Genomic DNA, 18,732 nt, shown 5'->3' on the forward strand with positions numbered 1-18,732 from the left:
CACAATTCCTTCACAAAACCTTCCGGGATGGATCAGGTTCCGCTTCCGCAAGCGGATTTTCGGGGTCGGCGTGAGAGCCAGACGCCCCAGGCCGACTAGAGTCGGACAGTCCTCCGGCGCAAGCTCGGGACCGGAGGCGGAGAGCGGAAGTGCGTGGGCGTGGCGAGTTGCCGCGGACTGCCTCATCGCTTTCCCTTCGGACGCGCACGGTGGGCGGGGGCGCGCGCGCGCTCCTTCGCGCTGCCGACTGCGTACAGTAGTGACGGCCGCGCGGGAGCCGTCACATGACCGTAGCGGCTGCCTGTACAGTAAGGACCCAATATGGCAGCGGCGGTAGCAGTGGCAACGGCAGCAGGAGGACCGGCCGCCTCATAGACGCCCTCCCTATCCCCCGGCGCACCACCCCAGTCGCTTCCTCTGCTTGGGTGCTCCTCCGGCCTGACTTCCCCTTTCTCCCACCTTTCCCGGCACCGCGGGAAAAACAGCGCAGGGCAGAGCAGGGAGGGAGGGCGGCCGGAGCCCGGACGCGGGAGTCTCCTAGTCAGTTCAAGACCCGACATGAGGGAAAAGGGCCGTAGGAAGAAGGGCAGGACCTGGGCGGAGGCCGCCAAGACGGTAAGGGGGAAGGAGCGAAAGGGAAGGCTGGGAGGATTTTGTTCCCTCGCCGACCTCCGGTCGCAGGGGAAGGGAGGTCATTGGCCCAGCGACCCGGCTGAGGGGGCACAAAACCGCGCCGAGACGCGGCGGTCAGTGTCGGGTGTGACCCTTGTGGGAATGGAGGCGCCCAGCGGAAGAGGGTCGCCGCGGGGCTGTGGTTTCTCCCTGTGATTGCAGCGAGTCCTCTAGGTGTTCGGGAGCGACGTTTCGGGATCGCGTCGCTCTCACCCCGCTCTGTGGTAGCCCCCGCCCCGGCTTGGGGAAGTGTGTTGTGCTTGCCCAGTAACCGGTTCTTCTCCCTGTGCGGCTGAAGAGCCCCCATTGGATGCACCCAGGAGAAGGCTCGTGCGTGCACCCAGCCCCGGAAAGGAGAGGGGAGCGCAGGAGCCGGGCAGAATTTACCGGCTAGAGCAGACCGGCCCCTGGCCGCGGGCCCCCTGCGCGTCTGGGCCCCCGGAGCCCGCGGGAGGTCACGGGGCTCTTGTTTTTGTTTGCTGTTGGAGCTGAAAGTGCAGGAGGTGTTTAGAAACCAAGTAACAGGTGGGACTTGTAGAATTTTTTTTTCTGTTTCCGTAGAGACCTACTCTGAACGAGGCAGCAATGCATGGCGGGACGTGTAGTTTACCCGGCCTTGAGTTTTCCATAGCTGAAGTGGTGGTGGCCTCACGAAGTTCTACTTCGTGGGTAAAACCATCATTCCCCCCCCCCCCAATTTTGCTATAACGAAGTTTAGAAGTAGGTTTTAAAAGTAGGACTATTTAAGATGAGTGAGAATTTGTTTTATGAAAAAATTAAAAGCGTTTATGTACGTAGAAATGAGGGTGCAGCAGAAGAGTGATAGGACCTAAAACAGGAGCGTTTTAGTGCTGGGAAGGGAGAAGGTGTGGACGTATTATCTTTAATGGTGAATCATATCAGTGATATTGGCACAGCGTGGAGAGCCCTGCTGAATGAGCCTTTAGTATATTATGTTTGGTTTATCCTTCAATGAGATTTTTTTGAATGTAAAAATAAATGTTCACTGTGGGAAAATTTGGAAGATTATAGAAACGTAAAAAGAAGAGAATAAGAAGTCACGTATTTCCCCCCTCAGCTGTATCTGTTAACGTTTTGGTATGTGTTAGGGTGTTGATGAGTCTTAAACTTGTATTTCTGTTTTTGTTGGAACTGTGAAAAAATAAATGAAAGCACATTTTATTTAGTGTTTTCACTTACAGTATATCTTTGTAATTGTGACTGCTGGTAGTTTCCCTTTAAAAGATAAAAAACTATAGAAATAATTTTTTGGTTGGGAAATTGCCCCTTCCCAGAAGATTGTTTTACCTTCTATTTGATGAATACCTCAAGACTTTTTCCTTTTATTAAAAGAAGGATGGTAAATTTTAATTATTGGTTAGCAGACCTCAGACCTAATTATGTTAATTAATTTTAAGTCTGGAATACTAGTACGTTTCTAATCATTGGGAGATTATGACAAATAGGAAAACTTTGCACCTGTTTATATTTTCTTATGATGAATTAGTATATTTGATCATTTATAATAAACATTTCATGCCCTAGCTAGCTATGTGGAAATGGCATTTTAAAGGTGTAAGGACTAGTTTAATTAGTAGAGTTCTGAGTGAGTTTCTGAAGGGATTAGTATATTAGTGGCTTGGTGTTTTTATGTGATTCTGGCAAATGACAAGGCCTCAGTCTAAATAAAGATGAATTTTAGAAAGAGAATGGTGACACTAAAATTTTTTTTCTTTTCTAGTAGCCAAACTCTAGAAAATACCATACTCTCTTTTTTGTTTATCACATATAAAGTGAGGAATTAAACTAAACCTCAGTGTTCAAAAAGTTCTGTTTGTAAGAGGATTAGAAGTAAATGTAGAAGGAATAAACAAAAGTAAATCTTTAATATTTCAGACTGTAAATGATATCAGAAAATTGGTGATTTGACAAATGGAAGTAACTTTGACCTAAACTAAGAAATAGTGCATATATTTATAAGATCAAGAAGACTAGGAGAAGTTTTAAACTTACTTCATAACATTAAGGTCAAATGTTCTAGGAATAGAGTTTCAGCAAGGAAATAGTAAAATTGTTTATGGAAACAGGCAATATCTGCTTCTTATTTTATTGTGATCTTGGTGCCTGCATTGTAGAGTTGTCCTGTTTTAGTGAGCACTATTAAAATGGGGTTGTATTCCTGAACAATAATGGAGCAACAGATAAATAAAATTATTCAGTCAATTATATGTGTATATATACATATGTGATAGTGGGAGTGTGTGTGGATATATGAGAGCTACATGGATTGATGTAAGGTTGCTATGAACAATCTGAAAAACAAAATAATATGTTTTTCAACTTATATAATAATGTAAAATTATGCCCTTATGCCAAAGGCTGATTAAATGTATAGACTGGTTCCAAACTAAGTACACCAGACAGAGGGATAATGGAGTCTCTCTGCTGATCTTATTTGTATTTGCATTATGCAAATACACTATAAAATGCATTATTCAGGTATTTAGTTAACAGTCTCCCATTTAAAATTTTAAGGGTGACAATGATGGTTGTGATGAAATGATTTGGATGAGAGGTCTGTAGTAGTTTGGTGTTTGGTGCAGTTTAAACAGAAAAATTTCTAGTAAGCCAGAGATACTGAGAACCATTACACTTGACTCTGATGTTTAAAGCTATGCTCATTCTTTTTTTAAAAAAATTTTTTCTCACTCTTCTTTAAAGAAAAAAAATTGTTGTATTTTTTTCATTACCACTTAACCCTCTTATACTTTGGTCCTCTCTGCAATCACCACACTGTTGTCCAGGTCCATGAGTCCTTTTTTTCCTTTTTGCTCAATCCCTCCACCTCTAACCCCTCCCCACCTTAGCTGTCATCCTGCTCTCTTACCTATGAGTCTGTCTCTATTTTGCTGGTTAGTTCGTGTTGTTCATTTAGATTCCATATATAAGTGAAATCATATGGTATTTGTCTTTCTTTGACTGGCATCTTTCACTTAACATAATGTTCTCCAGGTCCATCCATGCTGTCGCAAAGGGTGAACTTTTTTTCTTTTTTACTTTTTTACAGCAAAATAGTATTCTACTGACTCTAATGTTCAAAGTTATGCTCATTAAAAAAAAAAGACATGTTATCATCTAAATATTTGATAACATCCCTGAGGAATTTACCTGTTTTGCAAAGCAGAGCTTTTGAAATAGTATAATCTTGTTGATCCTGTTTCTTTTTTGACTTTTCTCTTGTCACTCACCACAACTAGGGAAGCATTAAAGGAGAAAAATAACCTAAGAGGACAGGTTTGTGATCATAGGTAGGAGGGACAGAGACACAGACCTTAGAGATTGTATGCTAGAGGTACCCTTGGGTATCTTGTGAGTAAAGTGGTTAAAGTGTGAGAAGTGAAGTATTAGAATCAAGGAGCACAGCACCTGTAGGTAGATCTTCTTTAAAAAAAAATCCTCACCTGAGGATACGTTTATTGATTTTAGAGAGAAAAAGGGTGAGAAAGAGAAACAGCAGTGTGAGAGACAAACGTCAATCCATTGCTTCCTACACATGCCTCGACTAGAGATTGAACCCACAACCTTAGGTAGGGTGCCCTGACCTGGAATTGAACCTGCAACCTTCTGGTGCATGGGACAGTGCTCAAACCAACTAATCCACCCGGCCAGGGCTGTAGGGTAGATCTTTAGCATATGGTTTGTAGACTGAAGAAAAAGTGGTTTGATTTTTGGATGGTAATTATATAGACTTCACTTACATGTTAATATTATTTTGAATATACGTAGATTTTTATGTTTATCATTTACCTAAAGTTCTTTAACTTTGGAGAATAGGATGGAACATAGAAAATTTCTGTTGAAGCAGTAAGACCTATAGGCTAATTACTTTTATGTAGGAAGCATGGGAAATTAAAAATAATTAAAAGTATAATGATAAAAATATATAAGGATTAGAAAGATGTTTAGAAAAACATCCTAACAAATACACATTAAAAAAGTAAATGTATTAACTTAGAAATTTTCAGTTCTCTTAATCTTTACCACGAGTAACTTTTTTCTTAAAAAAGGCCAGGGTTGGTTATGGCTGCTTGGATATATATTGACAAGGCCAGGGTCCTTTTAAGTCTGTATTTGTATCATACTTGTAGTTATATTAGAATGTTCAGGACAGAGTATGTGTCTTGGAAAAACATATTAAGCAAACCTATTTTTTTTTTGTAGTAGTAGACTATAGAAAGTAAAACTGGACAAAATCTTGGTTTGTGGAGTTCATAAAAAATAGAGTGAGAACACTTTGTAAGGGGCATGGGTCAAAAATTGAGAAATTGCTCTAATCTATAATATTAAAAACAATAGCTGCATGTTTTATTTTTGCTTTAAGGTGCAATTTACATAAAATTGTAAGATACTTCATACATTTGTGCTAGTTGATTTGATGTAACACTCTCTTGAGTGATCTTCCTTAGTGTCGTAATAATGAAGTAAAGTTTGTGTCTTTTGCTTATTAAATTTGTATTGTTATTTTCAGTTCATCTTTCCTTCTGTTGTCCTGCTTTTATGTTCCACAAATCTCCTAACTCCTTGAAGAAGAAAAAAATCAAAATCTTAAAAAAATTTTTTTTTTAACACAAGTTTAACTTTTCTGTGAAAGGTGCTGCTGCTGTTGCATCTCCTAGAATTCTGACAGGAGCTGAGAAAGTAAGATCAGATTAGCGGAAGTCCTTGCTGTTTCATCATCCACATAGTCTATCCACCCTTAAAAGGCTGTGCAATATTGCTGTCGGTGAAAGGGTATTGTGTTTTCACTACAAAAACTGTCTGGAAGGAGGCCAATATGTGGAAGATAAAATTACAGTGAACTGACCAGTAGGGTTTGCTGAAACCTGCTATTTTTGTCCTTTTTACAAAAGACCTCTGAATGCTCCTTTCGTTCTGTATTTTTTCTGTCCATATCTCATAGAGGCTATCCTCATAGTTTATAGTTTTGTGCAATTTGGTATTTTTGGTACAGTTTGATTTACCGTGTTTTTAGTGTTTTAAAATGTAATTTAATGTACTCAGCTTTTGAACATTTTTAAAGGAAAAAGCTTTGTTTAGAAATACAAAGATGAACATAGATGCAGTTTTGGAACTCTTTAAATATGACTTAAAAACAATTACTTTAAACTTTGAGTTCCTATTGACGTTATATAGGCTCATTATTTAAAAAAAAAACAAGTAGAACTGAAGTATGTAAATAGTTAATCTTGGATGAATAACTATACTGAAAAAAAGGATTAAGTGAAAGGCTGCATGAAATGTTGAAAATATTTAGAATTATAATGAAATTAATTGTACTCGATAATTTGAATATAGCTTTCTTAACTTTTACCACTGTATATGGAAATATGCATAAACATGTATACCTATATATTTTCCTCCCTTCCTCTCTCTCTTCTTCTCCTCTCCCTCCCATTTCCCCCTTTCCCTCTCTCAAGGCCTGCCTGCCTGCTTTCCTTCCTTTTTCCTCTCTTTCTCTCCTTCCTTCCCTTGCTTCTCCTTTCTTCTTCTTTCTTCTCTCTCTCTCAGTCCTCACCCAAGGACACGTTTATCAGTTTGACAGAGGGAGGGAGGGAGGAAGAGAGAGAAACAAACATCTATGTAAGAGAAAAACATTGATCAGTTGCCTCCTGTGTCTCCCCCAACCAGGGATTGAACCTGCAACCTAGGTATGTGCCCGTATTGGGAATTGAACCCGAATCCTTGTGGTGTACCAGATGATCCCAGCTGAGCCACCCAGCTAGGGCTGCAACTTGCTTACTTTATGAATATCATGGATGTCTTTTTAATGCCATTACTTACATGTATCTGCCTCATTTTTTCAAATGGTTTCTTTTTTTTTTTTAAAAGATTTTATTTATTCATTTTTAGAGAGAGGGGAAGAGAGGGAGAAAGAGAGGGAGAGAAACATCACTGTGTTGAGCGCCCCATACTGGGGACCTGGCCTGCAACCCAGGCATGCTCCCTGACCGGGAATAGAACTGGCGACCCTTTGGTTTGCGGCCCTGCGCTCAATCCATTGAGCCACACCAGCCAGGGCTCAAATGGTTTCTTAATATTCCATTGTTTTTGGATGTCTCATCATATAAAAAATCAATCATTGATTATTTGACATCATAGGTCATTTATGGTCCCCCCCTCTTTTGTAACAAATACTTAACTATATACATTGGGGCATACATACATGCATATGCATTGCGTGTATATGTGCATCTGTGTGGAGGGACTAGTTAAGATAATGAGTTTGTACACTTGAATTTGTGCCAATTTATATTTCCCCTCCAAAAATTTGGGAGTTATTGTTTTTTCCCACTTTTCTTTGTAACCCAAGGAATATATTAGTCTACACTTAGCCATTTTGATATATTAACAAAGCATTTCTCTTGTTCAGTAGAACTTGATGGGAATGTTCTGTATCTTTGCTGTTCAACACAGTAACTACTCGTCACACGTAAACATTGAACACTTGAAGTGTGGCTCGTGTGACTAAGGAACTGAGTTTTGAAATTTTTTTTGCAAGTTTAAATACCACATTTGTCTTGTGGCTGCCCTTATTGGATAGTGCAGGTGTGAAGTAACTTCCTGTACTTAACCGGCTCTGTGTATATTTTTCACTTGTGCATTCGTATTCTTTTATTTATTTTTGCTTCCTGGTCTTTTTCATACTAATATCTAAGAGTGCTTTGTGTAGATTAAGGAAACTAGCCCTTTGATATGTGTGTTGTATATCTGTACCCATTTTTGTCTTTGACTTAATTTATACATTCTTAACGTTAATGTAAACAGATTTATCAGTCTTTACCTTTTGTGCTTCTCTAGGTTTTGAGTCCTATTAAGAAAAGTTTTCCTAGCCCTGGCTGATGTGGCTCAGTGGATTGAGTGCTGGCTAGCAAACCCGAAGGTTGCAGGTTTGATTCCTGGTCAGGGCACATACCTGGGTTGCAGGCCAATGTTTTTTCCCCTCTCTTTCTCCCTCCCTTCCCCTCTCTCCAAAAATAAATAGATAAAATCTTAAAAAAAAAAAAAGAAAAAGAAAAAGTTTTTCCCAATTAAAAATTGTAAATTGAGTGCTTTTAAATAATGTTTTGCCCTGAAGGTGTATATTTATATCTTCCCTAAATAAAATACATATTTATTGTGGACAAGTAAGAGGAAACTCAGTTTATATATCAGTAAAATTATGTTCCTTGAAGGCAGAGAGATTTCTTTTAAGTTTCTACCTGTAGAGCTTAATTCATTTTCTTGCACGTGAGTGCTAAATCGTTTTTTTTTTTTTTTTAATTTTTCAATTGGAAGTAAAATAAGACATTGTTCTCACTTTCAAGAGAGCACGTTTGAATAACCTCACCTATTTTAAGTATGATTTGCCAGGAGAACAGGTTTGAGTATCTCTCTTGTTTGTGAAAGAAAATTATTTCCAGATACACCTGTGTATTTGCCTCCAGAGATTCCTTTAAGTTTGGGCATTGGGAAATTTCTCGGATAATTCTTAACTTCTGATCTTGCTTGACCAAACTGAAATTGGTTAATGGAAAATACATGTGTAATTGGTCCTGGACATCAGGGGACACTGTAAACCTTATTAATTGTAGTGTTTTCTGGGTAATTTGATGCATCTTTTGGTAAAAATTGTAATGTGAAAGACTTTGCATTTGAAAGTTTTTTTGTTTACTGACTCTTAGCAATTGATACTACATTTAGAATGAATTTTCATTGGAATTCACAGCTTGGGATGGCCTAAATTATCCTGAACCTTTAACCTCCTGATACCTGAATTATTCAATAGTTGGCTTAGCCATACTCAGTTTCAAATAAAGAGCTTAATGGTGTTAGTGACTTATTTCTTAATAGCAATGTAAAAATTTAAATGTATTGCTATTGAATTATAGTGATTAGTTTTCTATATGATTTGAGTGATTCTGACAAATTTCATAAGTTTAAACTGATGGTACCATGAAATATATTAATGTTAGGAAAGGTGTTTTTTTTTTTTTTTAATGGTGGGTGGGTGTGAGTGTGTGTGTGTGAGAGAGAGAGAAGGTGTAAGAAAGATGGATTACAAGAAAAAGATAATAGAAAACAATTTTCATATATATTATTAATTACCCATTAAAGACATATGGGGAATAGAGAAAACCAAGATGGAGGCCTAGGTAGACACACTGCACCTCCTCGTACAGCCAAAAGAAGGACAACAACAATTTAAAAACAAAAACAACCAGAACTGAGAAAATCGAACTGCATGGAAGTCCGACAACCAAGGAGATAAAGAAGAAACATTCATCCAGACCAGTAGGAAGGGCGGAGATGGGCAGCTGGGGCGGCTGGGACTCGTGGCAATGCAGCCGAACCCAGAGACTGTCTGATTGTTGAACAAATGGGACAGGCAGTGAGACTGCTAGCAGACCCCACGGCCCCACATTTGTACATAGATAAACTGGGAGGAACAGAGGGGGATTGAAGCAGACTGCACAACCCAGGGCTCCGGTGCAGGGAAATAAAGCCTCAAACCACTGATTGAAAACACCCGAGGGGGTTGAGGAGGCAGCAGGAGAAACTCCCAGCCTCACAGGAAAGGTCGTTGTAGAGACCCACAGGGGCCTAGAGCGTGCACAAGCCCACCCACTCAGGAATCAGCACTAGAGGGGCCCAATTTGATTGGGAGTAGCGGAGGGAATGACTGAAAACCAGCAGAGAGTGGAGCAAGCACCACTGTTCCTTCTCGGCCCTTCCCCCACATACGGTGTCACAGCACAGCGAACAGTGTTACCCCACCCCGCTGAACACCTAAGGCTCCACCCCTTTATGTAACAGGCACGCCGAGACCAAAAAAAAAAAAAAAAAAAAGGCCCAAATGAAAGAACAGATCAAAGCTCCAGAACAACTACAAGTAAGCGATGACGAGATAGCCAACTGATCAGATGCATAGTTCAAAACACTGGTAATCAGGAAGCTCACAGAATTGGTTGAATTTGGTCACAAATTAGATGAAAAAATGAAGGCTATGCTAAGAGAAACAAAGGAAAATGTACAAGGAACCAATAGTGATGGGAAGGAAACTGGGACTCAAATCAACGGTGTGGACCAGAGGGAAGAAAGAAACATCTAACCAGAAAAGAATGAAGCAACAAGAATTCAAAAAAATGAGGAGAGGCTTAGGAACCTCCAGGACATCTTTAAATGTTCCAACATCCGAATTATAGGGGTGCCAGAAGGAGAAGAGGAAGAACAACAAATTGAAAATTTATTTGAACAAATAATGACGGAGAACTTCCCCTGCCTGGCAAAGGAAAAAGACTTCCAGGAAGTCCAGGAAGCTCTGAGAGTCCCAAAGAAGCTGGACCCAAGGAGGAACACACCAAGGCACATCATAATTACATTACCCAAGATTAAAGATAAGGAGAGAATCTTCGAAGCAGCAAGAGAAAAGGACAGAGTTACCTACAAAGGAGTTCCCATAAGACTGTCAGCTGACTTCTCAAAAGAGACCTTACAGGAAAGAAGGGGCTGGAAAGAAGTATTCCAAGTCATGAAAGGCAAGGACCTACATCCAAGATTGCTCTATCCAGCAAAGCTGCTATTTAGAATGGAAGGGCAGATAAAGTGCTGCTCAGATAAGGTCAAGTTAAAGGAGTTCATCATCACCAGACCCTTATTATATGAAATGTTAAAGGGATTTATCTAAGAAAAAGAAGATAAAACATAGGAACAGTAAAAATGACAGCAAACTCACAGTTATTAACAACCACACCTAAAACAAAAACAAAAGCAAACTAAGCCAACAATTAGACCAGGAACAGAACCACAGAAATGGAGATCACATGGAGGGTTATCAACAGGGAAGTGGGAGGGGGAGGGGCGCAGAAGTTACAGAGAATAAGTAGCATAAATGGTAGGTAGAAAATAGATGGGGAGGGTAAGAATAGTATAGGAAACGTAGAAGCCAAAGAATTTGTATGTTATGACCCATGGGCATGAACTATAGTGGGGGAATGTGGGAGGGAGAGGGTGGGCAGGATGGATTGGAGTGAAGCGGGGGGAAATGGGACAACTGTAATAGCATAATCAATAAAATATATTTAAAAAAAGACAATGGGGAATAAAGGACTGTTTTGCATAACAACTTGGGAATAACCATAACAATCTGGATTTGATTCCATTTCTACCATTTACTGTGTCAGCTTGGATAAGTTATTTAAACCAGTGCACAAACATTAATGTGTATGAGAATCATCTGGAGAGTTTGTTATAATGCAGACTTTTATTCAGGAGGTCTGCAGTATAGCCAGAAATCATACATTTCTAACAAGTTCCCAGGTAATGCTGGTGCTTTGGTCTAAAGACAGCTTTTGGAGTTGTAAGGATTTACATTAAGCTTTCTCAGTTCCCTCAACTTTAAAATAGAGATAATAGTAGAACTTACCATTAGGGATGTTAGGGATTAGTTGAGAATGTATGAAAAGTTTCTTTTCTTTTTTTAAGATTTTACTTAGTTTTAGGGAGAAGGGAAGGGAGGGAGAAAGGGAGGGAAACATCAATGTGTGGTTGCCTCTCCTGTGCCCCCTACTGGGGACCTGCCCCACAACCCAGGCATGTGCCCTAGACTGGGAATTGAATCACAGGTTCACAGGCTGTCTCTCAATCCACTGAGACACACCAACCAGGGCTGAAAAGTTCTTTATCTAGTGACCAGTATGTTGTGAACGTTGTTTGTTAATAATACTGAAAAATTAATAAATGTAGATTGTTTATGTTTCTGAATGGGAAAACTATGTATGGTAAAGTCATTATTTCTTAGCAAAGAATCGTGGAGGTTTGAGACAGTTCTAACAAAAAGCCTTTTAACCTCAGGGATACCATTTGCCACTTTTCTGAAAGGTAAATGTATAACCACACAGAGACTTAAATTAGCTGTAGACAAGTTTGGGAACCCACCCATTTCCTGCTTTAGGAGATTTTGCACCAAATCCCCTTCTCTTGACTTACACCTTGGGAACTGCCTATGGAGAAGGCCATGTGGCAAGGAATGGCAGGTAGCCTCTAGGAGCTGAGTGACTTCTGACCAAGAGCCAGCAAAACAGAAAGGGACTGAAACCTGTCAACAAGTAAGCTTGGTAGTAAGCTTGGAAAAGAACCCGAAACCTCAGATAATTTCACAGTTACAGCTGAAGCTTTTTTTTTTTTTTTTTTTTGAGTAGAGTTTATTTTACACCTCATACCCCTTGGCCCTACTTTATTTTTTAAATTGTATTTATTGATTTTAGAGAGAAAGAGAAACATCAGTTTGATCTTCTACCCATTTATGCACTCACTGGTTGATTCTCGTGTGTGTCCTGATTGGGGATCGAGTCCTCAGCCTTGCTCTATTGGGATGATGCTCTCACCAACTGAGCTATCTGGCCAGAGTCTGCAGCTGAAACTTTGATTTCAGCTTAGTGAGACCCTAAGCAGAAGACCCTGTTAACCCATGTCTAGAATCCGTACACATACTGAGGTAAATTTGTGTTGTTTTCACCTAAGTTTCATAATGAAACATAATCACAAAGTAAATTTGTGTTGTTGGGGCTGTATCATAGCACACTAACAGTAACACTGAAATTTGGTGAAGGAGGACTGTTTCAGGGTTGGTCTTAGAGGTTTGACCTGGGTAGTCAGGGATGATGGATATAAAACATTTACAAGTATGAGTAAGGGCATTCCCAGCAGAGGGAAGAACTGAAAAGAGGTAAGACTGAAAAATTCAGGGTATATTTGATGCATGACTAATGTACCTTTGAATATTGTGAAGTGTAGTGAAAAAGAAGGCCAGAAAAAGTAGGTTGGTGCCAAAATGTGGAGAGTTAAAGAAGTTGGGCTGACAAATATTCTTATCCTAAGGTTCGTAGAGAGTTTTTATGTAGGAGATAACATCTTTGTTTCAATCTGGTTGGGCCATTTGTGGGATTTATTGCAGAGGGCTGAAGAGTCTAGCTGTAGAGAGATTAGGAGGTCAGAGTAGGATTCTTGAATTAAAAAGGTGGGAGAAGGCCCTGATTGGTGTGACTCAGTGGGTTAAGCATTTAAGGCCATTGGTTTGGTTCCCAGTCAGGGAGGGCCAGGTTGGTGGCATGGAAGAGGCAACCGTTGGATGTTTCTCTCCCACCTCTATGTTTCTCTCCCTCCCTTCCCCTCTCTAAAATAAATGAAAGGCTGGGAGGGGGCTCTGGCCAAAAAGCTCAGTTGGTTAGTGCATCGTCCTTATACACCAAGGGTGCTGGTTCTAACCCAGGTCAGGGCACATAAGAATCACCCAGGGAATGCATAAATCACTGGAGCAACAAATTGATGTTTCTTTTTTTCTCTCTCTTCTCACCCTCTTCTCTCTCTTTAAAATCAGTTTAAAAAAAGGGTGGGAGAGATTATGTGCTTTTTCCCCCCCATGTCATTCAAATTTCTCTCATTTCTTACTTATTCAACCTATACCTATCTTAGCTCACCAACAGAAATCTTAACTTCAACCAGTCTCCTGAAGATTTCACACTTCAACAATAAAATTCTACCATTCTTGAAGGGAAAAAAGAAAACAAAATTATTTCCCCAGTTATTCCATCTCATGTTGGTTTTTCTTTGATTACCTGTATCACTGTTCTTTCCATACCATTGTCTTCCATTGGTCTTCAGGTTTGTTCAGGCGGTAGGCTCAGGGCTGTGTGTTGTGTAACTTTAGGTGGAACCATTCATACTGTATTTTATGTGAATATTGCTTCCTGGAGTTGTACCACAGGGGCTCTGGGTTCCATGATGCTTTGTGAAAACACCATTAAATATTGATATATTTACTTCTGATAAAAATTAAGGACATTTTGCCAGGAGAAAACCTCTTACAAATTTGTGATATGAAAGTCACACTTTAGAACAGATGCGGGGGGAACAAAGGGCAACTTTTCCAGCCTTTCATTTAGTATTGGATTTGCTTCATATTTATTTTTTGGGCCTGTTTTTTAGCAGTGAAGAGGTAGCAGATGAAAAAGGCTTAATGAAAATGTTTCTCAAGCTGGACTTCTTGTGGACCTCCCACCAGAAATTTGTTAATTGAAAAGTTTCAGAAAAGTATTTAAGTTTTAGCCTTTGCGCTGGTGTGGCTCAGTGGATTGAGTGCTGGCTTGTAAACCTAAATGTTGCCAGTTCAGTTCATAGTCAGGGTACATACCTGGGTTGTGGCCCATGTCCCCTGTTGGGGGTGTGCATGAGGCAACTGGTTGATGTTTCTGTCCCTCTTTCTCCCTCTCTTCCCCTCTCTCTAAATAAATCTTTAAAAATACATATTTAAGTTTTATGCTTTAATGCTGATCTTAAAGTTGTATGAGCATATTTGTGATTTGAATTTGCCTGTCTTAAGACACTGAAGTATTTTTCTAAAAAGAATTTTATTGTATTTTTCCTTTACCATTTAGTCCTTAAACTCCTCTTCCCCCAGCAACCACTATGCTGTTGTCTGTGTCCATGAGTCCTGTTTCCTTTTTGCTCACTTCCTCCACCCCCTTAGCTGTCATCCTGCTCTGTCTATGAGTGTCTCTATTTTATTAGTTCACTTTGTTCTTTAGATTCCATATATGAGTGAAATCTTGGGGTATTTGTCTTTCTCTGACTGCCTTCTTTCACTTAGCATAATATTTTCCAGGTCCATCCATGCTGCTTGCAAAGGTTAAAATTTCTTCTTTCTTACAGCTGAGTAGTATTCCATTGTGTGAGTGTCCCCATAGTTGTTTTATCCACTGGTCTGCTTCTGTATCTTGGCAATTTTAAATAATGCTGCAATGAACATACGGATGCTTACGTTTTTTCCAATTAGTATTTTGGGTTCCTTTGGATATATTCCCAGAAGTGTGATTGCTGGGTCAAGAGGCATATCCATTTTTACTTTTTTGAGGTGTCTCCATACTACTTTCCACAGTGGCTGGACCAGTCTGCATTCCCACCAATAGTGCAAAAGGGTTCCCCTTTCTCCACATCCTTGTAGCTCTTTTTGTTTGTTGATTTATTGATAGGCATTCTAACAGATAAGAGATACCTCATTGTGGTTTTAATTTACATATCTCTGATGATTAGTGACTCGAGCATCTTTTCATATGTCCTTTGGCCATCTGTATGTCCTCTTTAGAGAAGTATCTATTTAGGTCCTTTGCTTATTTTTTAATTGGGTGGTTTTTTGGTGTTGAGTTTTGTAAGTATTTTATAAATTTTGGATATTAACCCCTTAGCAGATGTATCAGTGAATATAGTTTCCCATTCTGTGGGTTGTTTTTATTTTGTTGATGTTTTCCTTTGCTGTGGACACTGAAATTTGTGAATGGCTTCTGTCTACTTTGTATCATTTGAAGATATTTTCTTAATCTGTAACCAAACATTTTTGTCAGTCCTCTTATTAATGACCTAGATGAGGCTTTACAACTTACAGATTTATTTCACTTTAGTGTTGGTGAATTTCATTTCTAAGTTAGGATTAGTGTGTTAGTTTTTTGCTCTATTAATGTTAAATTTAGTTATAGTAAAATGTAACATAGGGTTTCCCCATTTCAAAACATTTTCATGAATTATTTGAATTATAGGAATTAAATTAAATGGTAAATGGAGGAAAAAATCACTATCATCTGATACAATATAGCTTAACATTTTGGGATATTTCCGACTAGTCTTTGATACAGTTTTCTGTGTAGTTGTAATTCTCTTTTTTTTTTTTTCTTTTTTAATCCTCACCTGAGGACATTTTTTTCATTGCTTTTAGAGAGAGAGGAATGGGGAGAGAGAGAAACATCGATTGCTTGCCTCCCGTATGTGCCCCGGGTTGTATGTGCCCGGAGCAGGGATTGGACCACAACCTAGGTATGTGCCTTGACCAGGAATTGAATCCGCAACCCTTTGGATACAGGACGATGTTCCTATCAAATGAGCCACACTGGACAGGGCTGCTTTTTTATGTATTAAAGAGGATTTTACTCACCTTGGCCGGGTAGCTCAGCATGTCCTCCAGATAGTCAAGGTTGTGGGTTCAATCTCTGGTCAGGACACATACAAGAATCAACCAATGAATGTATCAGAAAGTAGGACAACAAATGGATGATTCTCTCTCTCCCCCACCCCTCACCCTCCCTGTTTCTCTCTAAAATTAATAAATAAAAAATAAAAAATATTTTATGTCATTTGCTGGTTTTGCTAATAACCCTTCTTAAAAATTAAGATTTTTATTGATTGATTTTTAGAGAGAGGGGAAGGGACAGAGAAAGGGAGAGGGAGAGAAACAGAAACAATTTGTTGTTCCATTTATTCATTCATTGGTTGATTCTTGTGTGTGCCATAACTGGGAATTGAACCCACAGCCTTGGTGTATTGGGACGAAACTTTAACCTACTGAGCTACCTGGCCAGGGTTGCTAATAGCCCGTTTAGAATTGCTGAACAATACTCCATTATGCAGTTGTGTCATAAATGTCCAGCAGTATTAAGAAAGTTATTAGATAATTAAAAATGAACATTTTAATACTGTAGTGACTATCTTGTCTTTTCCCTACTTACATAAACACCTAGTATCTCATCCCAATATTTTGGATATAAATTTTTTTAAATTTAAAGATTAACATGAATAAATTGACCTTTTTGTTAAACAGTTGTGTGAATTTAACACATGCAACCACCATGACAGTCAGATACAGCCAAAAAACTCTAATGCCAGTCTGTTAGGTCACCCTCCACTTGCCCCAACCCTTGTCAACCACTGATAAGTTCATTGCCACTATTTTGCCTTTATGAGAATGTCATATAAATGGAATCATATAATGTATAACTTTTTGAGACTGGTTTCTTTTTTTATTTAAGATTTTATTCACTTATTTTTAGAGAGGGGAAGGGAGAAAGAAAAGGAGAGAAACATCAATGTGTGGTTGTCTCTTGCACGCCCCCCTGGGGACCTGGCCTGCGACCCAGGCATGTGCCCTGACTGGGAATCAAGCCGGCGACCTTTTGGTTTGCAGGCCGGCACTCAGTCCACTAAGCCACACCAGCCAGGACATGGTTTCTTTTTCTTTCTATTTTTTTTAAAAATTATATTTTATTGATTATGCTATTACAGTTATTCTGATTTTTTTCCCTTTTGCCCCCCTTCCACTCAGCATGTCCGACTCCCTCAGGCAACCTTACCACCATCGTTCCTGTCCCTGGGTCATGCGTATAAGTTCTTTGGCTACTCCATTTCCTATACTGCACTTTACATCCCCATGGCTATTCTGTAACTACCTATTTGTACTTCTTAATGCCTTCACCTCTTAACCCATTTCTCTCCCCTTCTGCCCCCCAATCTGGCAACCGTCAAGATGCTCCTCATTTCCATAATCCTGTCTCTGTTCTTCTTGTTTTGCTTAATTTGTTTTTTAGATTCAAACGTTGATTTGTATTTATTGCCATTTTATTGGTCGTCTTTTTCTTAAATAAGTCCCTTTAACTTTACTTATAATAATGGTTCGGTGATGATGAAATCCTTTAGTTTCTTCTTGTCTGGGAAGCTCTTTATCTGTCCTTTGATTCTAAATGATATCTTTGCTGGGTAGAGCAATCTTGGCTGTAGGTCCCTGCTTTTCATGACTTTGTGTACTTCTGGTCAATCCCTTCTAGCCTGCAAACCTTCTTTTGAGAAATCTGCTGACAGTCTTACGGGAACTCCCTGGTAGGTAACTCACTGCTTTTAAGATTCTCTCTTTATCTTTAACCTTTGGCATTTTAATTATGATGTATCTTGGAATGGACCTCTTTGTATCCATCTTATTTAGGACTCTGCTTCCTGGCCTTCATGTCTATTCCCTTCACCAAATTAGGGAAGTTCTCTTTCATTTTTTCAAATAGATTTCCAATTTATTGTTTCTCTTATCTTGGCACCCGTATATGAGAATGTTGGGCCTCTTGAAGTTGTCCCAGAGACTGCTTCTACTGTCCTCATTTTGGGGGGATTTTTTTCCCTCTGTTGGTTGTTTTTTGCTTCCTTTTGTTCCATGTCACTGATTTGAATCTCAGCTTAATCCGCTTTACTCCTGTATCCCTCTAAATTGTTTTTTATTTCAATTAGTGTATCCTTCATTTCTGACTGGATCTTTTTTATGCTGTAGAGGTCCTCACTAAGTTCCTTGAGCATCCTTACAATCCGTGTTTTGAACTCTGCATCTGATAGGTTGCTTAGCTCCATTTTGTTTAGTTCTTTTTCTGAAGTTTTGATTTGTTCTTTCATTTGGGCCATGTTTCTTTGTCTCTTTATTTTGGCAGCCTCCCTGTGTTTGTTTCTATGTATTAGGTAGAGCTGCTTTGACTCGATGTCTTGACTGTGCATCCTAATGTACTAGGTGTCCTGTAGGGTCCAGGGGAGGGCACAGTCTCCCCTATCACCCGAGCTAGGTATTCAAGGTGTACCCTCTCTGTGGCCTGTGTACACGCTCTTCTTGTAGTTGAGCCTTAGTTGCTATTGGCAGATCAGTGGGAGGTATTTACCCAGGCCAGTCACCTGCAAGGACTGGCAGTGACCACTGACCACCAAACTCCACCCTCTGTGAAGGATTAGCCTTGCAGGGGCAGGGTGATGGTGCTGTGATGTGGTCTGTAGCTGTCCACTGGGTGTGCTGGCCCTGGGGATTTCCATGGTGATGCAGGCCAAGGGTCAGCCCCCACCTGTGTTTTTCCAGGAGTTGGGGATGGGGGCAGTAGTCCTTCCTGAGCTATAATGCAATCTGAGATGGCTGCTACTTGTGCTGCGCTTGGGTATTCTCAGGTGAAGCCCAGCTGTGAATCAGTGCTGTGCCTGGGGCTCACGGAGTCCAGCTGTTGCTTGTTTGATAGGATTTAGGAGGTTGTGAAGGATGAACCAAGACTAGTCATTCATATGGAAAAGACTCTTGGGTGGGCCCATAAGTTGTGTCGGGCAGAGTCTCTGGGGATTTCCAAGGCTGGTCCAACAGTGTTAGCCAGATTGATGGAGTTTCAAATGTAGCACCAGCTTGCCAGCTCT

At 39.9% G+C, this 18,732-nt stretch overlaps 1 protein-coding gene across 5 annotated transcripts in view; it reads left to right on the forward strand.

The window, feature by feature from the left end:
* The first annotated feature begins 209 nt into the window (after positions 1 to 209).
* ASXL2 (ASXL transcriptional regulator 2) overlaps positions 210 to 18,732 on the forward strand; it is a 113,466-nt gene continuing 94,943 nt past the window's right edge. Inside the window, exon 1 of one of the 5 annotated variants that reach the window (XM_053925773.2) lies at positions 210 to 615. In XM_053925773.2, the coding sequence (XP_053781748.1) occupies positions 559 to 615 (57 nt within the window). In that variant the 5' untranslated portion in view covers positions 210 to 558. Of the gene's footprint in view, positions 616 to 15,286; positions 15,574 to 18,732 lie in introns of those variants that run through there. The other 4 variants (XM_024552535.4, XM_024552539.4, XM_053925772.2 and 1 more) reach the window with 4 other exon arrangements.

This window comes from Desmodus rotundus, chromosome 5 (genome assembly GCF_022682495.2).
Source record: "Desmodus rotundus isolate HL8 chromosome 5, HLdesRot8A.1, whole genome shotgun sequence".
In the NCBI taxonomy this organism is placed as follows: domain Eukaryota; kingdom Metazoa; phylum Chordata; class Mammalia; order Chiroptera; family Phyllostomidae; genus Desmodus; species Desmodus rotundus.